We start from the raw sequence: 26026 nt of genomic DNA, 5'->3' as shown, positions 1-26026 counted from the left end.
GAACAGCTACAGCTACGTAACACAAATTTTTTGAACGGTATAAAGCCGTTACTCGATATCTGACTTCGGATCTCCTTGTGCAGGTTGCCGATATGTTCTTTTCCTTCTAAGGTAGTCCTATGTTTTTCAATTATCAAATGTTTCTTGGCTCCATTTCACGTAAAATTGCTTTCTACAATTTGTCATTCAGTTCTATCTACACTTTCATAATGATGTTTTCATGTTTTATCTGTTACAAGTTTTGATGTAGACAAAATGTAATGTTGTATGCTAACTATCAAACTAACAATGCTTTCCATTATGTATCAAATACTGTTTATTTATAATCATTTCTGCCTATATTTCAATGCGAAGTACGCTCGTCGCAGTGCCATGTTCACCTGGCCGCATTTGTTAACGAGGGCACCTCAGTCCGTTTTTCAACCTGCACCACGCAAGTAACGAGCAGCCCTTAGTGACTCGCCATCACAGTTTTCTTTATCTTGAATATCTTTGTGACTAATGTCCTTTTGGCATATTTATTATTTTATAAATGACATAAGTACTGCCAGTCTTTCACGATAATTCCGTACTTATACTCTATCATACGTTTTTAGTCATAATTCTGTGACCATGTTATAGACCATTCTTTTGATTTAAATTCTGAGGAAGACACTCCTAGCAGTGTTGAAACCCGGTTAATAGTGACCGAGGGCTGTTTTCTTTTAATTGTAACTATTCACGGTCTCTGAACGTGCAGCCATGTACAAAATTTTAGAAAGCTTTCAGTGTGTTGGTGCTAGAGTGCTGTATTCTTAGTATGAATGGGACTCTCTGTGCAGCCAGATAGCAGTGAAGTACGTTGAGAAGAAGATGACCACCGAGTTTGATCAATCACATACCCGAATCGACATTCATAGGTTTAGGAGGAATGTTCCAATAGTTAATGTACATGAGGAAGCTGTGCTTGAACTGATTACGTTGGCACAGTAATCTACGTAAAACGAATTAGTATTCTTAATATGCTGTGCTTTGAGGATTCCCATAGACAGACTGAATCACTGGTGTCCGTATGTTAGAGGCATGTACCACGACTTTGTGAACTATTTGCACAAAAACATAAATACATAATATGAATTTATAAATGTCTAAATAATGTGAATCAATTATAACAGTGTATGAATGCATATATTCAGCCAGAGCCAAAGTACACAAGTGTTTTAAGAATACAAGTGTTGACCTTATAAAGTCCATAGAAGCACAATTCTCAGACAGTATTGCTACGTACATTGTCATGCCTACTGCACTGAATGTAATACAAGCTAAATTTAAGGCTTATAGAAGACAATTGTTTGTAAAATATCGCAGAATACAATGGAAGTAAACTGTACGTATGGATATAAAAACAAAATGTTTCCTACAAATTGTTCTTGTTCTTGCCCTGCCTTATCGAAGAAAGCTACCTATGTTGTTGAAAGAGTGAGAAACACAGAAAGTACTGTTACTTGCCATGAATGGGTGCTAGTGTCCCACTGCCCTCGTCACCGCTGCCGCCGTCACCCTCTGTCCTGCCACGCGCCACATCAAATGCTCCCTTTATGCAGTAGCAGCAGTGGGAGACAGTGTCCAACGAACATAGAGATACTCGTATAGCCGACTCTAGGTCAAGAACCGCTGGCTTGAGAGCAGCTAATTCCATAAGGCGCCCACATTGTCGGACAACCACACAAATACAGCCATGGCTAAGTCGACAGCTGCTGGCTCTAGATCCGCCATTCCAATAAGCCACCCAAATTATCTGACGACTGTAGAGGTGCAGCTACACCTGCGTCGATAACCAGTGGCTCGAGAGCTGGAAATTCGATAAGCCACCCACATGTGTATACCTTCATAATGGCCAACTCATACACACACACACACACACACACGCGCACACACACACACACACACACACACACACACACACACATACACACACACACACACACACACGGTTGCAGTACTTCTTCTCTGAGAGCGGTAGTCAATATTCGAGTATGAATTAAAAATTAATGTAGTCACAAGGGCTTGGTGAGTAGCTTGTCTGAATCCCAAAGAGAATTAGAATCCCATTACCATAACCCAACCTACTTGCTAAGTATGGTGACAACAAATGTTATTGCAGCCAATCATGCAGGTAGGGCAACCAGAGCTATGAGCAATCATCTTGGGTAATAAGAAACCGCTTCATTGTATTCAGTCCTTTATTTTCATATCACCACCGGTTTTGTGGCATTAAAAACCACATCCTCAGGTGATCATATAGCTAAAACATTATACCTAAAGTGCTCGGACCTTTGTGCCCAAAAATCGTTGTCCGTCACACTACTAAAAGGCGCTATGTCAATTAATAAAAGAGCCAGATGAATGTATTTCTTCCAATTTAATCTGGTGGGTGGTGCCATTTCTCCAGTCTATAGACAATCATGAATAGGGGAGATGGGCACGTGCTGTGTCTAACAGAAGCACATCACATGGCCGTGTCCCACATTTGCAACTGTCTATAGAAGCGGCCCCATCTACCATATGAGACTGAAGTCAATCCATCCATCAGGCTGTTTTATTCAATGGCGCACCGGCGTTTAGAGGCGTTTTATTGTGACAGGCAACGGATATTGGCTACAAACTGTCAAGCCTTTTAGCTGTAATGTTTTACTTAAATGTTCACCCTCAGATGTGCCTGTTAATGCCATGAAACCGATAGCGGTCTAAAAATAAAGGACTAAACACAGCTGAAGCGATTTATCAATACCCTAGACACATATTATTATTTTAAGAACGAAAAAAAAACACTGAGAAGGAAATCGATTACTTGTTTCCTCTTTACAACCAATACATTGCAGTATAACAGGATCAATCTGGTGTTGTGCATTCACATCATAATGTTTATAGCATGAATCATACTTAGAAAGAAGAGTACACTCTTCAACATATGAGGCAGTTCAGTATGAGAAACGTGATTAAACAGCTAAATAGAGGCGTCGTACATCACAACTGTTTCTGCACTTTTCTCTTAGTATCCTTCATCGCAACAGTGATCTGCCGTATGAAGTAGAAGGCGGCGTACATAACGGCGCACGTTGACAGCAAGATGAAAGCGATGACGTCGAGTAGTAGCAGCTGCCACCAGTGCAGGTCGAGGGCAGCACTGCGCATGTGCGGGGCCCCCTTGTGACGTATCACATACTCCACCCACCACACGGCGCGCTCCAAAGAGTCCGCCTGGTGCTCGCGGAATATCTCTGATAGCCTGTTCATGTTCTCTTTGTACCTGCACAGGAAGACGAAAGGTATGAGTAGGAAGAGATACGAGCAGAAAGTTCGTAGAGTTTTACCATGAGCTAAATAAACAAAACAGATAAACGTAACAACATGGTTCAAATGGCTCTGAGCACTACGGGACTTAACATCTGAGGTCATCAGTCCCCTAGAACATAGAACTACTTAAACCTAACTAAGGACATTACACACATCCATGCCCGAGGCAGGATTCGAACCTGCGACAGTAGCGGTCGCGCGGTTCCAGACTGAAGCGCCTAGAACCGTTCGCCCACACCGGCCAGCTAAACATAACACTTTATAGTCGTCAATAATGTGTTTTCCTTCACTATTTAGGATAGTCTGCTAACGTTGGCGTAACGTTTCGGTTCTGCAACTGTGGAAATCACGTGGCTTTGAAACGAGGAACTTGTCGAGTCACGTTCGGAGCGCAGTTTTATCCAGAAAGGAAGTTCCTTGAAAGTTGTTCGATAAAGAGTGGAAAAGGTGAATATCTGTGGGCCCTAGATCAATTGGTTAAGGTGAGTGCAGAATAACTTCCCATAGGAACTCTCGTGCAGTGAGTGTCTTTTTTATTTCCTCGGGGAAGCAGTTTTTAGAACACCACACTGTCGTTGTTCCACCAGATGCAAAACACTTATCATTGGTGTATGTGTACAGTTGTTGTTGTTTTTTGTTTGGGCTGAACCGTTCCTTCTTTTCCTTATGCTAGCATAAAGACATTATTTCTCGTCACACTAACAGTACAGGATACGAATGATCGGTGTTGTTCACGAGCTAATCGATGACGATCAAGCAGAGATGCACGTATGGCCACTTGCAGATTTCTATGATTTTTTCTTAGATAATGCAGTGCCCATATATGAGAATTTTCAACCTCTCTCAATGCATGTAAATATTGCTCCATGATGAAATAGTCACAGTTCGTCACATCTGCCAGTTCTGGGGTACAGTGACGTCGATTATCGTGGATTAGATCTGCCTGAATATGGAGACTAACTAATATCAAAACGATCCTCCTTAAAACGAGAAGACCATTTGCTTTCTGTCCAATGGCATTGTCCCATGCACGACGCAAATGTCTCTGGCTCCCTCCGCTGCAGTCACTCCTCTGTTAAACTCAAACAGAAAAGTAGGTTATTAATGTCCTGATTGTTCTTGGCGTTCCACTGTCTAGCGTCCACAGCTTGACTCACTAACTCACAAAATGACGATGTTTAAACTCAAATAGTAACAGTGAACTACAAATGAAATACGACAATCTACAAACAGACCTATTGGAATGGAAATACCAAAATGTAAAACAAAAGCGCTATGAAGTTGTGCACAATACAGTATTTTGGATGTTGTGCTTTAATTTCTGTGATTGCTAAGAAAAAAAGGGCAGAAATTCTACTTAATCATTTATTTAGTTTTGGTTTCCCCAAATATGTTTCAGCATCTTCTGTCTTATGTTGACTGGGTTTTGTCTATTATTCCCCCCCCCCCCCCCCCCAAAAAAGGCAGCTGTACAAATGAACATAGAATGCCTACAGTACAATAACACGTGACCTGGCAGTAAAAACTTTTGTTTTGTGATAAAACCAATTAAACAGGAGTGTAGCTGTCAAGGGCAGTAGTACTACAAGAATTGAGTCTTTTAATACGCCTAAAATAACGAGAAACAAGATTACAACATCAGATGCCGTAAACAACGCGACACATAACTCGAATTTCAGTCTGAAGTGAACAAAAAACAGAAAATAGGAAATGGTTTGTTGTTTGCATGTGGCAAACTGTAGAAGGTATGATAGATAATAGGCAGCAGTCGCCGACCAAGGCAGAGCAGCAACACTTTACAAGTTCCTAACCAGCAGTGAATTATATAGTTTCATCTGTGTTCTTTGGTAGTTAAGATTATGAATTTCTGCGTGTCAATCTGTTTTATTAGACACAGTTCTCACGTTACCGTTTGCGTCGGAAAGTATCTAATTAGGTGACATTTAACAGGTTCCTAACAAGGAGTGAATTATTTGGTCTCACCTGTGTGCTTTGGTAGTTTAGTTTTTGAATCTCTGAGTGTTAGGATAATTTATTAGACAGTTCTTGCATTTTCGTGGGGTCTACAGTAGAATTCCGCAGCGTCTGCCGACAGTCCTATGCCTGTCTGTATAGTGTACTTTTCCACGGACTTTAGCACGGATAGGGACTGTGACTGCTGTGTGCGGATGTGACACTTCGCTCTCAGCTTCAGGCTGTGTTGGCTTCAGGTACACAGCTTGAGGCTGCAATGGATAGATATCACTTATGTGGGCCGCCTGTGGGGACCCAGCGGACGTCCAGAACGACCTCTACGAGTTCGCCATTCAGTCCGCCCCAATGATGAGGCCACTTACTCCTTGCATTGAAGTTGACCTCTCATCCGTGGTAGAATGGGAGGTGGCCTCAGGGCATGGAAGGCTGAAAAAAACTTCCCAGGGGCGAATGTAATGTCTACCCTGTTAGTCTGACAAACAGCTTCCAGGTGCTGTCTGTGGCTGACGCTTTCAGCCAGATGCAGTCGCAAGAATGGGGTGCCGCAAGGTTCAGTCTTGGGTCCTCTGCTGTTCTTAATATATATTAATACCCTGCCATTCTATATTCACGAAGATGCAAAGCTGGTACTTTTTGCCAATGATACAAATATAGCTATCATACCCAACAGACAAAAATTAACTGGTGAAATTGTAAACGATGTTTTTTCAGAAAATCATTAAGTGGTTCTCTGCAAATGGGCTCTCATTAAACTTTGACAAAACACGGTATATACAGTTCCACACAGTAAATGGAATGACACCATTAATAAAGATAGACTTCTATCAGAAATCGGTAGCTAAGGTAGAATATTCAAAATTTCTAGGTGTATGCATTGATAAGGGGTTGAACTGGAAAAAACACATTGAAGATCTGCTGAAACGTTTCAGTTCATTAGGGTCATTACAAATTTTGGCGATATACATCTCAGTAAATTAGCTTACCACGCCTATTTTCATTCTCTGCTTTCGTATGGCATCATATTCTGGAGTAACTCATCATTGAGTAAAAGAGTGTTCATTGCAAAAAAGCGTGTAATCAGAATAATTGCTGGAGCTCATCCAAGATCATCCTGTAGACACTTATTTAAAGAGCTAGGAATTTTCACTGTAGCATCACAATATATATATTCACTTATGAAATTTGTTATTAACAATCCTAACGAATTCAAAAGTAATAGCAGTGTACATGGCTACAACACTAGGAGAAAGAATGATCTTCACTACTCGAGGTTAAATCTAACTTTGGCTCAGAAGGGGGTAAATTATGCTGCCACAAAAGTCTTTGGTCACTTACCTAATAGCATCAAATGACTGACAGATAGCCATACAGCATTTAAAAGGAAATTAAAAGAATTTCTTAATGGCAACCCCTTCTACTCATTAGATGAATTTTTGGATATAGTAAGTGAGTAATTTCCCCAATCGCCACAAAAAAAAATTAAAAATATTAAGTGTCATGTAATATTTTGTGTAATGTTTTATAACCTGACACGTTCCACATCATTACGAAGCGTAGTATTCATGATCTATGGATTAAGTACAAATCTAATCTAATCTGACCCTGATTCAGAGTAAACCTCTCAGCCTGCAAGATCCGGACAGTCATAGAGGAAATGATTATTGGTAGTTGGAAACTCCTATGTTAGACGCGTTATGGGACCCTTCAGGGACACGGCTGCCAAGGATAGAGCGAAAGTCAGTGTGCACTCCATGTTCATACTGGCTGAAATCATTCAGGACGTGGAATGTGGGCTTCCGACGCCATGTGGAGCACAGTGTGCAACGCCAAGTGCAGGTAGCGGCTCACGTTAGTACCAAAGATGTGTGTCGCTTTCGATCGGAAGAAGTTATCTCTGGTTTCGAGAGAGTCATAAAGGCTGCCAGTCTAGCTTACGAGATGGAAGCAGAGCTCACCGTTGCCAGCACAGACGACGGGACCGATTGCGAACGTGTGCTACATAGCCGAGTGCAGGTTCTGAGTCAGAGCCTCAGATGGTCCTGTTACAATGTAGGCTGCAGATTCTTCCACTTGCTCCATAGGCTGGTGGAGTTCAGACTTCCGCTAAATAGGTCAGAAGTCCGATATACAGCCGGCCAGGGTGGCCGAGCGGTTCTAGGCGCTACAGTCTGGAACCGTGCTACCTCTACGGTGGCAGGTTCGAATCCTGCCTCGGGCATGGATGTGTATGATGTCCTTAGGTTGGTTAGGTTTAAGTAGTTCTAAGTTCTAGGGGACTGATGACCTCAGATGTTAAGTCCCATAGTGCTCAGAGCCATTTTTGAATCCATTACACACAGGAGGTGGCTACACAGGTAGCGCTAATACGAAGCACTGATGCTCAAATCAATATAGGCACTGAAAGCTGGCTAAAGTTAGAGGTAAGTTCTGCCGATATTTCTGGGTAAGACCTAACGGTGCTCGGAGAGTATAGGCTAAATACAGTTGGCGGTGACGTGTTTGTTGCTATTAGAAGTTCCACGTCTTCTCTTAAACCTCTAGAGCGATGTCAACCAAAGTTCGCACACATATCACTTATTACTTAGAAAGAATCACTGTGGGGGGTAAGAACCACCTACTATCAAAGGTATGGGGGAGGGGGTGAAAATGGATTAAGGCTCACGCCTCGACAGCACCCAGAACTTACTAATCCAGTATTTGAGAATGAGAGAACTTCGTGAATTCTAACAAACTTCACACAAAATTTGAAATCTTTACGAAACTTTTTCTCGCAGAAAACCCCCACAAAATGACGAAAAAAATTAATTGCTTACTACATTTTTGCTGTTCATTCATTAGGCATGGCGTTTTAATTTATTATTTCTTTACTGCTAACTGTATAGGTACATACTTGGCAGACACTGTTCACATATGCCACTGAATATATCATTGTAGGGCAGATAGTTCAGGAGACATAACCTCATAAACTCTTGAGATGCGTGAAAAATTACTGCACTATGCATGACGTTTACATTTGTTATTTCTTTCCTACTAACTCTATTCGCAACACATTTCGCAGAAGTATCTACACTGAAGTGCCAAAGAAACTGGTATAGGCATGTGTATTCAAATACTGAGATTTGTAGACAGGCAGAATACGGCACTGCGGTCGGCAACGTCTATAGAAGACAGGTGTATGACACAGTCCTCAGATCCGTTAGTGCTGCTACAATGGCAGGTTATCAAGATTTAAGCGAGTTTGAACATGGTGTTATAGTCGGCGCACGAACGATGGGACACAGCGTCTCCGAGCTAGCGATGAAGTGGGGATTTTCACGTACGACCGTTCCACGACTGTAACGTGAACATCAGGAATCCAGTAAAACATCAAATCTCCGACATTACTACGGCCGGAAAAAGATCCTGCAAGACCGAGACCAACGGCTACTGCAGAGAAGCGTTCAACGTGACAGAAGTGCAATCCTTCCGTAAATTGATACAGATCTCAATGCTGGGCCATCAACAAGTGTCAGCGTGCGAACATTCAACGAAACATCATCGATATGGGCTTTCAGAGCGGAAGGCCCACTAATGTACCCTTGATGACTGCACGGCACAAAGCTCTACACCTCGCCTGGACTCGTCATCACCGACATTGGACTGTTGGTGACTGGAAACATGTTGCCTGGTCGGACGAGTCTCGTTTCAGATTGTGCAGATGGACTTGTACTGGTATGGAGACAGCCTCATGAATGCATGGACCCTGCATGTCAGCAGGGGACTGTTCAAGCTGGTAGGAGGCTCTGTATGCAGTTGGGGTTTTATGGGACTCGTGATGTGTCTAGATACGACTCTGATAGGTGACAAGTACGTAAGCATCCAATCTGATCACCTACATCCATTCATGTCCAATGTGTATTGCGACAGACTTGGGCAATTCCAGCAGGACAATTAGACACCCCCACACGTCCAGAATTGCTACAGAATGTCTCCAGGAACACTCTTCTGAGTTTAAACACTTCCGCTGGCCGCCAAAATCCCTAGAAATGAACATTATGGGGCATATTCGAAATGTCTTGCAATGTGCTGTTCAGAAGAGATCTTCATCCCCTTGCACTCTTACAGATTTATTGACAGCCCTGCAGGATTCATGGTGTCACTTCCCTCCAGCACTACTTCAGACATTACTCGAGTTCATGTCAGGTTGTGTTGCGACTCTTCTGCGTGCTCGTGGGGGCCCTACACAATATTAGGCAGATGTAACAGTTTCTTTGGCTCTTCAGTGTGTGTATGCCGTTGAAAGTGCCCTCAAAATTATATAATTTGTTCAAGAGATATGATGTCACAATCCTTAACCTGCATAAAAACGAAACTGCCAGGGGAATTTCGCTGGAGACACAGGAGAAATATGTGTACATATATATGTGATACGTGCGCATGTGGGCAAAGCTCCTGATAAAAAGCTCCTCCTAAACACCTCGATCGATTTCAATCAAAACTAGTACACACATTACTTACTATCTGAAAATAAATGCTGTGGGGGTAGCACCAGCAACCTCGTATTGGGGTGGGGATGATAAAGCGGAGAGAGAATGAAGGCTTGAATCCAGTAAGCAGGTTCAAAATGATGTAGGTTGCGGTAGTGATGTAGCGATGAAGAGGTCTCCACAGGATAGACTGCCACAGACAGTTGCATCGTATCACTGTTCGGACTGAGGACCACTATAACAAGGCAACGATTATTAGAGTCGGGTCAGTGGTCTAACAGAAGATTGCGCTGGAGTGATGAACGTCACTAAGTGTAACAGTCTCGAGCGATTATTTAATATTATATTACATCACATTATATTGGTGAAAAACACAAGTGTAACGGACATCATCTGAAGTAATTGTAATTTCCTGGAGGCATTTGCAAAAATTTCACATAGTTTGTTTGGTAAAAAATGAAGAGACTTGAACTAAGGTATCTTTTTTTCTTTGCCTCTGCGTTATGGTAGGGGACAGACATAAATAACTGTTCTCGTGATTGTCTGTATACCAACATTACTCATATTTATAAGCTGTGGACCAACAGTTAATAAACTGGGTGATATATGTTCAACTGTGTGTGAAATCTTATGGGACTTAATTGCTAAGGTCATCAGTCCCTAATCTTACACACTACTTAACCTAAATTATCCTAAGGACAAACACACACATCCGTGCCCGAGAGAGGACTCGAACCTCCGCCGGGACCAACCGCACAGTCTACGACTGCAGCGCCTCAGACCGCTCGGCTAATCCCGCGCGGCTGGGTGATATATAACGAGTTTTAATAATGTATAATGAGCCTTATGACTCAACTTCCCTAACGAATTTTTCTAGTTCTTTTAGCAGCATTGGACTTCAAATCCTATATTGATTTTTCCTGCTGTGAAGAATTATACAGTACGGGTAAAGCTTTAATTAGCCTTTAGGTAAGCCCGATGCCACAACGAAGAATAGGAATCCAGCTCCAACACCGATCTGCTAGAAAGAAGGTATTTAATGGCTAGAAGAGAACCTGCTTTGGCCGTCCAGTAGCCTGGGTGGCAAATTTCTTATTCCTTACATAATTATCCCGCATGTCTAGCAATAATATTGTAAGGTTCCAATAAACCACAAATAGACGTCTAGGGCATGGTAACAGTGTGGCTAAAGCCGTCAATACTTAATTCGTGTCTATTTCTTTGTCAGCATGATAATGAGTTGCCGTGGAGCTTCCTTGGTACGCCGGAAGTTTGGATGCTGTCTTGTAGTCAATGTGGATGCAAATCTTTAGGGAAGAGTGTAGAAACACCCCAGCTCACTTTTCCTCTCTTTCACCAGTGCAGCATAAACATGCCTAGAGTAAACTTGGCCAAAACCTGACCCCAATTCTCACAAGGGCATTCCTTCTTTCCCTGCCACAAAATTTAAAGACAGCTATAGTTTACCCATTATCCGTTGACAGATAAAGACTGTCTGGTGGCTTCGTGAGGTTACAGTCACTTTTACATGGTAGAGTAATTTTAGTAAAGTCTGAAGAACGTCTTCGACTTATGACGTAGGTCTACTCTTCTTTGTGCACCCAATTGCAACAGTCAGAATGAGGTAAAAAGAAACTTTTCAGCACTAGGAAAGGAAAGGAAAGCGTGAAAATTTAAATTTTAGAAAATAGTCTGTACCTGGATTTGACATTTTCCCGAAATTTATGGAGTGAACGCTGCGGAACGTGCAGTCATACAATATGAATACAGCAGCCCTGTTTAGATGGCTGCAGAGTACTGTAGTGTGCAATGAAGCGGAGACCAGCGGGTTGCCGCGTTGCAAATCCACCACAGGCAGTACAACACAGTCTGGTGCGCTGCGCATGTATACCAACACAGTGGCCGACCAAAAGACGGTGGTCTGCTTCTGAGTTAGCTTCCAGTGGACTCCACGGGAATGAGTGGCACCCGCATAGCCACCCACTGCTGTCGGCGCCACATTCGCGGCACGACTTTGCATCCGCCGATCACGTATTCGCAGAGCTATTGAACAAGTATCAGACCGTCGAGATTGTAGTTAAGTAGCCACGAGGACACAGAGCGATCAGTTCCGTTCATAAAGCCACAGTGGGATCTACTGCTCGTGGCATCTAGGGTTCCAACTGCAGCAACATCAATGGAGCATCTACACAGAAGTGGTACTGCGAGGAGTCACCAGTGTCATCGCCTACCCTGACAACGGCATCAGTTAGACACTGCGCTCCTGCGACAGTATACATTGCTTCAACTTAATACCTCATGCTGGTGTCATGCGATTGCCTTCATCCGACCAGACTCAAAATAATAAAAGTGTTGTTTTTCGCAATTAAGATTTAATAACCTTAGGGGAGCTATAATTTTCTTGCTACTCCTCATTCAGGAACATTACATCTTGTGTGTCCTTCAGATTTACCTAGAATAGCGTCCCTATGGAAATGCAGTGGAGACCAGGGCAGGTTGGCAAAACTTTTTCCTTGATCTTTTTCCAGCTTGTATATAAAATGTTTCCATTGATCTTTTATTCTATCGGGATCCTTACAACTAAATAATCATGGCGTCTCACCGACTGTCTTTTCATAAAAAAATTGTTTGGTAGAGTAATATCACCTAGGGCAATCTATCTCACCTATGGCGCAACTTGGCCCAGCAAGTGCGGCAAGTTGACCCAGGTGATTGTATCATTTGATTAATTACGACTTTGGTTATTTAATCGAAAAAATATCGACTTTAATATTCACAGTTTATTTTGATATAAATTCCTACAGCATTATGACAAAGGCTACAATCATAAATCGTGTTTTCTTTGTTATAGTAATAGTTTGACGGAAAAGTATGTCCAGAAATTTTATAAATCTTCGTTTGAGTGTCCAACAGCATCTTCATAGTTCAACATTATTTAAAAACAGTCCTTTTGTGTCATTTTTAACACATGACAGTTGTGACCAACGCTTACATTTTGTCCATTGAATCGTTTCACCCCCTAGATAGCGGTGAGGAAAAGGTTTAAGACAACTACGAGACAGGGCATCCTCATCTTCTTCGTCTTAAAGAACCATCTTAGGAATATATACTGGCTTACTGAGTTTTATCGTGTGATTTTGCATGATCAGGGGAACTTCTTTAGAGTATAGCTTATTATTACGCAGAACACCCATCTTTCCCTTTATAGTGTTTTCTTTTCTGTCTGTGGAGGCTTGTTGTTTTTATTGTAACGCGTATTTCACTGGAGGGTCGGTCAGTATTGCTGAAGTTCCTTATCGTCAGTTTTCTATCGTTTTCTTTGGTTGCCATTTCTCAAATGGTTACGTTTTTCAGGCGTTGGGTAGCACGACTTTCAAATTAATAGCCATTGTTTCGACAGCATAAGCCTACCACTGAGTTCTTGAATAATTGAAGGGACAACTTAAACAATGAAAACACAGCCAACAGTATCGGGATCACGTCTATCTGTTATCTAAGAGGGAATCGGTGACAAAAAATTAAATAGAAATAAAAATGAAAATCACATACATGCCACCGGCTAAAAATCGATGCAAGACACAATTTTCTTACGTAAAAATTGCATCCTATGTGATGTAGACTTTGATTACGAATATACTTATTAGATAAGAGTACTTACTTTCATAAAGAGAGTGGGGCAGGCTGACCATATGAACAGACGTGCCCATACTTAAGTGGGCCACTGTGCTCCATTATCATATTGGAATTATTTTAGTTCTTTTATGAAAACGTTTAGAACTTTACCTCTGTAAACACTGTTAAAATAATTCTTAAGCTATAGACTTCGATCGCTCTACTTATTTGTTTAGAAAGAGTATTGTATTCGAGCACACAACAAAATAGCTTGAGTAAGCAAAATTTACTTTCACGAACAAGAAAGCACGAAATGCGTGCATACCCTCACTCGACAATTTAACTGTATCGACGTGTTTGTGGGAAAACGACGGTACTGTTGCTACCAACCCCCCTTGGTCGGTTGCGTGTTCTGACGGCAGTTTCACGAAATAATATCAACTGCTCATCGTGCCTCTACGGCCAATGTGCCCCAGTCTCACCTACTTGTTACTTACTCTCATTTCCTGTGTTAGAAATAAAGTGTTCGTTGTTGTAATATCTGAGAACAATTATTTGTTTGTTTGGACTCACTGTGGTCACTATAGTCTTGGTTAAGTCTAAGGTCAATTTAACTATGGTTTTGTGAACGATCGCATATTCATCTAGTGGAATGCTGGCCCTCGATTCACTTTGTAACGAAATTAATTCAATGAATCCATTAACATAGGTGATGTAAAGTTTCGAAAGCAAACAAAATATTAGTGATTCTACGAAAGTTGTACCATAATTATTTTTAAAACTTTATTTCTTGATTTTCTATTATTTTTGTGGCTATACAGCAAAAGTTTCTCCAGTCATTCTGACTTTTTCGAATGTCAAGCCATTATTATTGGTATGTGAATAAAATCATTAGCCACGCGGGGTAGCCGCGCGGTCTCAGGCGTCTTCGTACGGTTCGCGCAGCTACCCCAGTCGGAGGTTCAAGTCCTCCTCGGGCATGGGTGTGTGTGTTGTCCTTAGCGTGAATTGGTTTGATTATGTTGCGTGTAAGCCTAGGGACCGATGACCTCAGCAGTTTGGTCCCATAGGAACTTACCACAAAAATATGGAAAAAAAATAACATCATTTATTGTGAATATTTTCTAAATTTACTTGTTAACTGGAAGTGGACGTTCGATTTAATCATATAGAAATATAATTTTAAATTATTAGCTCTTAAAGGACGGCAGCCGTAATCATGTTAATAATTTAAAAAATGTGCACAGCATATACTAACGAAATGCCCTCACTTCTTAGGTGTTAATGAAAGTTACCTTAAGGGAGCCCAGAACCTAAAAATGATGAAATTATGGGTTTTCAGTTTATTGTGAAATAAAATACTACAGATCTTCCTCTTTAAAATGACATATTAATCTTACCTGTAGCTCAACTCCAAGTACTGAAAATATTATTTTCAATAATGTGCTGTAGAGCGCATGTCGCGACGTTGAATTTCCATGGATACATGTTCATTGAAAACATCGTTTTTCAAAACTTCTGGTCTTTCCAAAGACTTTATATTATGTTGGCAACACGATTTGATAGGCAATTCTTTTGTCTGCGTATTGTAGTCTTTGGATACTGTTGTTTACATTGAGCATTTGGTGATTATTGCACGATTTGTCTTGTATTTCTATTGCGTAAATGGAACTTATCATAATGCCTCGATTTAGTGACAGAGTTCACAAGAGGAAGAAGCCTCCTCCGAGGTACACTAATGGAACTGTGACAATTTCTCCGACCTTGGGAAATGATTCTGAAAATAGTGAGGTTATTCATGAAGTGAAATCTACTCCTGTCTCTAGCAGAAGCAAGAAGTTGCATGGATCAACTGAAAAATACTGCAGTTTATTGGAGAAGTGTAGTGAGGATAATGTGAACGAAATAATTAACATTTCATTGCCCTCAAAGGTGATTGAGAGTTCAGTACTGTGTAAGGAATGTTGCAAATTGAGTATGTCAGTAAATGTTAAGCGACACATAGGACTTGCAGCAGAAATCTGTCTTCACTGTGCTTGTTGTCATTACAGTGTTTCATTTTGGAACTCAGAATATGTCGAAATAGGCCAAGGTGAAACTGATAGTGAGAAAAGCAAGCACTATGGTGTAAATATTAGATGTGTTTATGCTCTAAGGTCAATCAGTAAGGGATACTCTGCTGGCCAAATGTTTTGTGGTGTAATGAATCTACCATCACCACCAACGAAATTCTCAAAATATAACTCGGTTGTTGGATCCTGTGTTGAAGATATTGCCCAAGAACCCATGAAAGAAGCAGTGGAGGAATCTGTGGCGGTGAATGAAGAAATTCCAGACGTTCAGAATCCTAGGGACCTGACTGTCGCACTAGATGGTACGTGGCAGAAGCGTGGGCACACTCCACATAATGGGGTAATAACGGCAACAAGTGCTGATACTACAAAAGTTATAGATGTTGTAATTAAATCCAAGCACTGTAGGTGTCCTAAAAGATTGAAGGACGAGCATTCAGAAAACTGTCGAAGGAATTACAGTGGGTCTAGTGGGGCCATGGAACTTTCCGGTGTGAAAGACATTTTCAGTCGCTCTCTTCTGTGGTACAAGGTCAGATACCTACAGTTTCTGGGTGATGGTGATTCGAAGTCTTTTGCTGCTGTATCTGAGCTGAAACCTTATGGAAATAATGTTACCATTACTAAACAGGAGTGCGTAGGTCACGTTCAGAAAGATGTGGGAACAAGGCTGCGTCGACTGAAGACCACAATGAATTTCCGAACAATTGTTATTATTTAGGGTAGACGTACCTTTGATTCTCTAGAACAGCTCCCCCCTAGATAGCGGTGAGGAAAAGGTCTGAATACAACGAGTTTCTGAGAGTTTATGGGATACGTTGACAGAACATACACGATATCTCTAGTAGCTGATTTACTGTAAACAGAAAATTATATTCGAATTCTTTTGGTAAGTGAATATTAAATATCTTAAATAACACTGTGCAGTGTTTCTGTGCAGTGACTTAAACTTTACGTGTGGTTGAATATACATCCCGCGGTGATCTGTCGTAAGTTTTGAGATCATCTATTCTTATATGTTCAGCAACAGTACATAATTATCTTTTGCTTTTTATATGTTCTGCACTCTAACAACTTATCATCGATCTATTTTATGTTTTATAGTTTATAAAAAAAATATGCCAATGAATTTTAGGTATTCTCCTGCGTCTGCTATGTGTTGTACGTACATTTTAAATTTGAATTACTACACCATTCACAAAAGTACAAGAGTTATTTAGTGTTAATAATTCGCAAAACCAATAATACTATGTCTTCACGTGACACATGTCACATAGAGGCCGTGTCAAGCCCCGTCACATCGAGGTCTGCTGAACAAGTGCAGGTAAACAGCGACCTCAGTCTATGTGATTGCCGTAAGCTTAGTGACAACAGTGCATCCCAATTTAAGTTATACAATATAGGTTTGCTTCTAACAAGTGTTATGTTCATATGCAGATGTAATTGTGATTTTCTATGTTGTACTCTCTGATCGTAATGTGAAAAAATTTTTAACTTCTAGCACTGAAGATGGTCACTCAGTGACAGAAAATCGATTTTGCAATAGTAAAAAATATACGACCAATGCTGTCTCCTTTTTCAAGTATATCATCAATTTTTCAAATTAATCTTATGCTTAAACTCTACCACTATCTGATTCTGTTCTGGCCTCGATAAAACTCTAATAAATACGGTATGTTTCCTATTTATCTGTTTGTTGTATTTATTTTATTTATTGATTTGAGTACCCTGGCAACATTGTAATACATTTTCAGCATGGATTTTATTTTTAATGGTCTCATTGATCTTGATGGATAGCATGTCAAGCAGATTTTAAGAGTAGCTGTTGTGTCTTTTTATTATTTTGATGGTGTCTATCTCCTGCCACAGCTAAGGTTCTTTTAGTGGTAATGAATGTGACCTGTATAACATGGATCTGAATACAACGAGTTTCTGAGAGTTTATGGGATACGTTGACAGAACATACACGATATCTCTAGTAGCTGATTTACTGTAAACAGAAAATTATATTCGAATTCTTTTGGTAAGTGAATATTAAATATCTTAAATAATACTGTGCTGTGTTTCTGTGCAGTGACTTAAACTTTGCCCGCATCTCGTGGTCGTGCGGTAGCGTTCTCGCTTCCCACGCCCGGGTTCCCGGGTTCGATTCCCGGCGGGGTCAGGGATTTTCTCTGTCTCGTGATGGCTGGGTGTTGTGTGCTGTCCTTAGGTTAGTTAGGTTTAAGTAGTTCTAAGTTCTAGGGGACTTATGACCACAGCAGTTGAGTCCCATAGTGCTCAGAGCCATTTGAACCATTTGAACTTAAACTTTACGTGTGGTTGAATATACATCCCGCGGTGATCTGTCGTAAGTTTTGAGATCATCTATTCTTATATGTTCAGCAACAGTACATAATTTCCAAACAATTGTTATTATTTAGGGTAGACGTACCTTTGATTCTCTAGAACAGCTCGCGAATGTTGAAGTATGGAGTCCTTTGTGAGATCGTTGAATTGCAGAGAGACTCCAAGTTCAGCTTGCACAATCTTGGCCACATTGTACGGTTGGTCAGCAAAGAACGGAATGGCAAGAAAGGGAACTGCGTGATACATCGCTTCGTTCATGCTCTGAAGGCCTCCCTGTGTGATGAAGAGGCGCACTTTTCGGTGAGCTGTTGACAGAAGAAGTCACGTCATCCAGGCAGCATGGTGGCAGCTGTAAGAAATACTATTTTACTACGATCTTTTTGCAGGAGACTGCACATGGGGTGACCCATCTTTTGAGATCTGCCTACTCTTCTATGTTCGACAACAATCAGAGCTCGCAATATGAAACATTTTTCCCAGAGTCGATCGGGGTCCTTTGGTTTGGAGCCAAGTGGAGGGTCTCACTTAAAGGTTTCGTCGAGTCTAAGACGTTATTGGCTACAGATTTCTGGAGCTTTGTTATCGGCTGGGGAACTGAAGGACTCCCCTTGATAGGCGGGGGTGCACTGTGCAAAGGAAGCTGCTACTCGGGTAGAAGTGTACTTCTGGAGTGCACATGGGTCTTGTTTTAGGCTAGGTCATAGATTGAGGTTCTCTGATGAACAATCGCCAGACATCTCGCAGACAGAGAAATCTGTACGCGTTCAGAGTAATGACACTTCCAATGTCAAAATTTTAGCTGTCATTCACCGAAGTATTCGTAACAAAGTTAGCGAATTTACTCCCCTCCAGGAAACTTCTAGCGGTCAAATCATTACCGGGACCGAGAGCTGGCTGAAACTAGGAAAGCTCTGAGATATTCAGCGATTCATGGAACATATATCGAAAAGACAGATTAGAGGCCATAGGAAGGGGTATGTCCATTACAGCCGATCAGAACATTATGTCTACTGAGGTCGAATTTGAGTGCTGCATTAAAGTTATCTGGTCGCGTACAACAGGTCTAGGTAAAATAAAGTTAATTGTTGGATGGTTTTACCGGCCGTCAGATTCCGCTGTGACGGTTTTAAAGCCAGTGAAAGAAAATTTGATTTCAGTAGCGCGGAAATACCTACACTGCTGGCCACCGTAAATGCAACACCAAGAAAGACAAGAGGTAGCACAACAAAATTTATTTTGTAGATAACATGTTGACCAAGTATCAAATGGACCACATGTTTTCTATCGGCGAAAGATCCGGAGAGCGAGCCGGCCAGGGAAGCAATTCAATCTGGTTATTGACGAAGAACCTTTGGACAATGCGTGCCACGTGTGGTCGCGCATTATCCTGTTGAAATATGGCTGTGGCCGAGCCCTGAAGGTAAGGAAGGACAACTGGCTCCAGCACCTCGGATATGTAGCGCCGGCTATTTAAAGTACCGGCAATGCGTACTAGAGGCGTGCGAGAGTAATATCCAATACCGCCCCATACCGTAATACCCGGTGCAAGACCAGTGTGGCGGTGCATAATGCAGCTGTCCAGCATCCTCTCTCCACGGTGTCTCCACACTCTAATCCGACCATCGTGGTGCTGCAGACAGAAGCGTGCCTCGTCAGTAAAGACAACGTCATTCCATTCTGCCGTCCACATCCGTCTGTCATCACACCATTGGCGACGGAGACGTCTGTGGTTCTGCGTCAATGGTAGACGAAGCAATGGACGTCTTGCGGACAGACCACTCTTCTGTAAACGGCGACAAATGGTACGCGCAGACACTGGATGATGCGTTACAGACGCAATGTGCTGTGCTATGGTTCGGGATGTCACTGAGCGATCCGTCACTGCCATGCGCACAATTTGCCTATCAGCATGTGCAGTGGTGCACCGAGGTGAATGCGATCGACCACGTCGGTCCATCGTATCCTCCTGCATCCAACGGTCACATATCCGCATTACAGTTGTTTGGTTTCGTCCAACACGACTAGCGATTTCTCTGTATGATAATCCACAATCTCGGTAAGCCACTATCCTTCCTCTGTCGAACTCGGATACTTGATCAAAAGATGTTCACTGTTGTCTATGAGGCATAACTAATCGTCTTGTGAAACAACCACGAGGTAAACACACGTGCCGAACGTACACTCGTCGAAATCGCCAAGCCTTAAATGGCGCTATGAGGTGGCGCCACAGGCGCGCGTGATGTGCGTCTGCGCTGAAATTCTAATCAGTTGCATATCTCATCGCTGCAAACTCATGGTGTAAATTTCACTTGATTCGGATGCTTCCTTCAGGGTGTTGCATTTACGGTGGCCAGCAGTGTAGATCACGCAATTTTAGTTGGAGGCGACTTTAAACTAGCGATTGGAGACTGGGCCGTGTACGGATTCATTGCAGAAATACAGTCTTCTAAAATTCTTTTGAATACGCTTTCCGAAAACTATCTTGAGCAGCTAGTTCGATAGCCCACACACAATGGAAATATTTTAGACCTAGTAGCTGTAAACAGTCTTGACCTAATCGATAGCGTCACTTTAAAAACAATGATTAGTTACCACGATGTCTTCATAACGGCTTTGGTTACTGAAGTTAATAAACCAATCAAGAAGTCTAGAAGGGTATTTCCGCTAGAAAGAGCAGATAGACAGTTGATAGCATTCCACTTAGACAATAAATTGACTTCATTTAGTTCCAGCACGATGGATATAGAGGATATATGGGCAAAGATTAACCGAAACTCGATAAAAGTTGCATGGATTTGACGTATGGATACATAGTACCTAGTTATCCATTATGAACAACGGACGAGCGCAAACTACTTCCTGCTACTACCTGCAGTCTTAAGTGAAGTAGGCTACAAGAGGGCCCTAGGGTAACAATTCGTATTTTTACATATAATAATTTTATAGACGTGTATATCACCATCATCATTCATCCCCACTACGGTCGGAGGAAGGCAACGGCAAACCACCTCCATTAGGACCTTGCCTAGTAAGGCGGTGCGGGTCTGCCGCATCGTTCCCCTACGCCCTGTAAAGAAGCATGGGACTTCATTTCCATTTTTTTCATAATAAATTAGACAAAGATTAAAAATGAAATGAAACAAGTAAATTGTCATATTCAGACAATAACTGCACCGTTAAACGCATACGACCCATACTTTATAGCAACATACGTGTGGTTGCTTATGAAAAACAATTTCAGCATACTTATGATTAAAATTTACTGTATTTCATGAATATATCCTCCATTTGCATTAAATTTAAACATATTTACAAACTCTGACGATAAACCAGAAAAGTCTTACATACGCGAATAGAATAGCTACTTCACAGGATAAAACTGAAACCATATGGTCAGTTGCGAAGGAACTGTCTGGTCAGCAGCGCGATGTCTACGATATAAAGTCAGTACGTAGTAAAAATATTTCTGTTACTGATAAGTCAGTTAAATGTAAAGTATTTAACAACCATTTTCTGAGCATTGCTGGTGAATTAAAAACTTAGTTTCTACAGGGAATCACATAACGCTGTTGGAAAATGCCTTTCCGAGATTGATGTCTGAAATACCCCTTTGTGATACTGTCAAGAGGGAGACTGAATCAGTAATTAAATCACTGAAGACTAACGACTCTCATGGATATTATGGAGTGCCTAGCAGAATATTAAAGTACATATAACCCCTGTATTTAGCGATATTTGTAACTTTTCCAGTAGAAATGGTCAGGTTCCTGAACGATTAAAGTACTCGGTGGAAAAGCCGCTTTATAAAAAGGTAGAAAGGGATAAAGTAGGCAATTTTAGACCTATTTCTATGCCATCAGTGTTTGCTAAGGTTATTGAAAAGGGTGTTATGAAAAGCTAATTGATCATTTTATTTCACATAATTTGCTATCAAACGTACAGTTCGGTTTTAGAAGTGGTTTAACAACTGAAAATGCTTTCTCCGCTATCTGTGAGGTACTGGATGGATTAAACAAAAGGTTTCGAACGCTAGGCATATTTTTTTGATTTAACTGAGGCATTTGATTGCATTGATCACAAAATACTGCTCCAGAAACTGGAGCATTATGGATTATGGGGAGTAGCTCACAAGTGCTTCACGTCTTACTTTAACAACAGACAGCAAAAGGTCATCTTTCATAATGTTGAGAATGGCTATGATATGGGGTCTGAGTGGTGTATGGTCAAATGGGGGTGCCCCAGGGATCAGTGTTGAGGCCACTCCTGTTCCTTACTTACATACATTATATGCTCTCTAGTAATACAGGAAGTTCTAAAATATTTCTGTTTGCTGATGTTGGATAGTGTTAGATAAGAAGGATAAAGGAGACATTAAGTACTGAGTCAAGATCATTTCTGGTATGAGAAATCATTTTTGTTTACAATCACTTAAAAAAGGACACTTAACCGTTACATTCAGTGTATAAATCTGTTATTACAGTCTTAAAATTATTACAGCTAATATGAGAAAAGAGAGGGGTGGGGGGAGGGAAGGGAATGGAACATGGGAAAAGTAGCCGACTTCACTGAAGACCACACGCAGTACAAGGAATTAGTTGGCACTCGTCTTTTGCTCACAACAGATGACTAGGAACTATGTATCTGTGGGAATTGGTTGATCTCATCTATCGCTCTCGGATCCACTAAACAAATCTGTGACAAATCTTGCACCTCTGTTTCGAGTAATCTCCATCTTTTAGCTTTAAATCAGACTTGGTAAATGTGTCTGGGAGAGGAAGGATTGCTCTAATGGGGATTTCATGAGCGATCTTCTGGTGAGAGAATTCCGGATTCTACTTGGAAATCGCACTTTATCGTCTATACTAGCTTCATCAGTGTTAAATCACACCGAGCATATACTCTCCAATCTTTCACAGTTGTGACTGTCGCCGATAGAATGATCAATCTATATCGGGTCTTTTCCCCTGTTTAAGTACATTATGGAGGTTCACTGCATATGAGCAAAGAAATCATTTGGATTGGCACGACACAGTTGCAACATTTCCGCTGCTGCCGAAAACAAATGAAGCAGGGATTTCTAGGAGCAGGACCTTTGCGCTACTTTAACAGCATAGGGCGTTTTGCGTTGACAAGAACGCTTAACTTACATAAGTCGCTCATTTATGTTTTCCCAGATAGCAGGAAACAGAAAGCGCATTAACTATTCACACTACACGTGCTGTCTTGGAAGAGAGTTCACATAAAGTGTTTTACATTAACGTTGTTTTATTTCAGTTCTCTTATTTGTCTTATGACAACTTCACCAGTTTCTGTCCCAATTACTTCTTCACTATATTTCTAAAGTCAGGATTCATCATGTCTAATGAACAGATAGGTACAGACAATGCGTCAGTTAACAGTTCATCTTCCCAGGCACTCAAACGCACTTGTATCTTTTTAGCACACTCTGTAGATATTCTTCACACGAACGTTATGTGACTTTCAGCACTTACTTCACTTTGAAGCGCACAACGCATTAAACTCGTCCAGACCAGTTAGCTTGTTACGTAAAGCACCGACGCGCTACGAATTGCACCCTGATTACGTATCAGTGATTTGTTACTCTCGGGGGATGACATAAAATGCGGCGGAAAATTCCAGCTTCTAGAAAAACCTGGCTTTACGCACGATACCCTATATTACCAACGGGCTGTTCCATTCTGTGTTACAAAATTACCCGTCAGATTGTTTCTATATTTTATCATGAACAGTAACAGTTCTACCACATTGCCTTGAGCACCGGCGGACGCTTTTTCGTTTCTGCATGTGCAACCCCTTTACGAGACTTGTTTGGTAGCAAGGCTTCAGTTACGTACCTGATTTCATATTCCGAAAGTGTGTTTAGTAGGCGACGATGTGAAAGTGTATGAGATGCTTTTTAGGAAGCCAAGAAATGCACCGATGAGCCAGAGCATTATGACCACTGCCCACCACGAGATTGAATGCCGCTTGATGGTGATGCGCCCACGACATTCGCCTACATAAGTGTAGCAGAGGCGAATGGGTAGGAAACATGGATATCCACTTACGTAGGTACCTTTGCCAAAGGGCATATTAATATGGCGCAATGCTTCGGGAAAAAAATTTTGAAAATTATGAATCAGTTGTTCGCGCGCTGATGTCTTAATAATGTATGGAAAGTGGATGAACGACTGTGAAACTAGAAGGCGACGAAGTGTTGGACGTCCACGCCTTATCGTAGAACTTCGGAGATTTGCTCCCTCTGTGAAATAGAAGAGGCTGCGACCTGTGGCAGATTTGAAGACAGAGTGCAAAGCTCGATGTTGCAATCCATCGGAGCATACCGTTCGGCGCACGCTGCTGAATATTGAACTCGTCAGCAGATGAAACTACGCATTCCAATGCTAACTCAACGACATCGTCGCTTACGATTGCAGTGGGCACGAGATGGTCGATACTGGACGCCTTGTCGAATGAATCAATTTTCTCGTTAGACCAGGGCGAAAGAAATGTCTGGATATACCGTCATACGGGACAAAGGCTGTTCCAAACATGCACCACGCCACAACTTCAGAACACTGGGGGCAGTGTTAAGCAGGGAGGGGGGGGGGGGGACATTCTCCAGGGCTTCCAAGTATCCTGTGGTAGAAATCGAAGGCACCACGACAGCTATGGACTATTTGAAAGTTATTGATGATAACCTGAATCCGTTCATGCTTGATTTTTCCCTGACCGTGTTGCTATCTTCCAGAGGGATAACTGTCCACGTCACAAGTACAGAACTGCGCTACAGTGGTTTCAGGAGAATGATAATGAACTCGCGTTTATGCCACTAAATTAGTCTAATGTATACCCGATAGAACACATCTGGGACGCTGTCCGCCGCCAGCTCCGCACTCACAAATCAACAGCCAGATGTTTTGGGTACTGTGTGACCGGTGCGTAGAACTCTGGTACCATATAGAACTTGCCGAATACAAGCGACGTGCAATCACTGCTTGCGTTCCAACGATAGAGCAGCACACTATGTTTTCTCTCAACCGTGTACGTCATCAGTCAGGGCTTTTTCTAAAGCCTTCTGCATCTCGTGAAATAACACGGTAGGGTAAGTTTTACTCTATTGATGTTTGCGGAAACCATGTTCGTTATTACAAAGCATTTGGTCTGTCTCCAAAAATATCGCAATTAAGCAAGTACAGAGTTTGTCTCATTACTCCATAACAGTGTGACGTCAATGAGATAGGTCTGTGCCACGCGGTGTGGCCGCGCGGTTAGATGCGCCATGTCACTGACTGCGCGGCCCCTCCCGCCGGAGGTTGGAGTCCTCCCTCGAGCATGAGTGTGTGTGTTGTTCTTAGTATAAGTTAGTTTAAATAGTGTGAAAGTATAGGGACCGATGATCTCAGCAATTTGGTACCTTAGAAATTCACACACATTTGAACATTTTGAGATAGGTCTGTGGTCTGCACATTTGTCCTGTGACCCTGGAACGCTCCGTTATTCCACTAGCAAGAGGCACCAGGTTTTTCGCATATTTAACCCTCGCAGTACCAGGGGGGTTACTTTATGCTCACCTTCTGAGAAGATTGTAATCCAGTCAGTCACTTTATATTTTAAAACTTTGAAAAAGATTTTTAATGTTTTTAACGATGTCTTTTACCAGATGCTATAAATGTCTCAAATTTTTCAGTTAAACTGAACCCAAAAGTCTAAGTAGTACATGTCACTTTCTGCAATGAATGTTTTTCAAGATTTTCATGTTCACGATCTCACTTACGTATCAAAATCTTTCAAAACTGTGTGTTGGGAGTAAATGTTAACGAAAACAAAAGAAATTTGCCTTTTTCAATTTTTTTTGTGGTGGTATGAGATAACCCCGCCTTGGTAATATACGTAATTGAAAATGCATTTATGTTACTAAGAATATGGAAAAGATATTTTCAGGTTCTGGAGCGAACATACATATCAGTACTTCTTTACAAAGTATGCTGTTGATGTAATTCAACAACAGCTAACGAATTTTTTACTAACATCTTTTAAGGTAGAAATAAATCACCTCCCCCCCCCCCCCCCCCCCCCCAACGTCGTAATGCGCGTTATGGAAAATGCATTGATACTACTAGGGTTAATGTAAAATCTGTCGGATTTAATAGCGTTTTATCAACGACGTTTCTTGTCTGTTCAAACTTTAGTTATGCACAATGTTTTGCTGCTTTG

The 26026-nt window shown here is 41.6% G+C and overlaps 1 protein-coding gene across 1 annotated transcript in view; it reads right to left on the bottom strand.

Moving 5' to 3' along the window:
- Nucleotides 1-2863: 2863 nt before the first annotated feature.
- The window catches only part of LOC124595861 (UDP-glycosyltransferase UGT5-like), a 52633-nt gene continuing 29470 nt past the window's right edge, over nucleotides 2864-26026 (bottom strand). Inside the window, exons 2-3 of the mRNA XM_047134768.1 lie at nucleotides 17895-18114; nucleotides 2864-3289 (exon numbers count right to left, since the gene is read on the bottom strand). Coding sequence (XP_046990724.1) covers nucleotides 3007-3289; nucleotides 17895-18114 — 503 coding nt within the window. The 3' untranslated portion in view covers nucleotides 2864-3006. The remainder of the gene's footprint in view (nucleotides 3290-17894; nucleotides 18115-26026) is intronic.

The sequence above is a fragment of the Schistocerca americana genome, chromosome 2 (genome assembly GCF_021461395.2).
Source record: "Schistocerca americana isolate TAMUIC-IGC-003095 chromosome 2, iqSchAmer2.1, whole genome shotgun sequence".
Taxonomy (NCBI): Eukaryota; Metazoa; Arthropoda; class Insecta; order Orthoptera; family Acrididae; genus Schistocerca; species Schistocerca americana.
The sequence above is the reverse complement of the archived record's forward strand: the minus strand, read 5'-3'. Positions and strand labels throughout refer to the sequence as shown.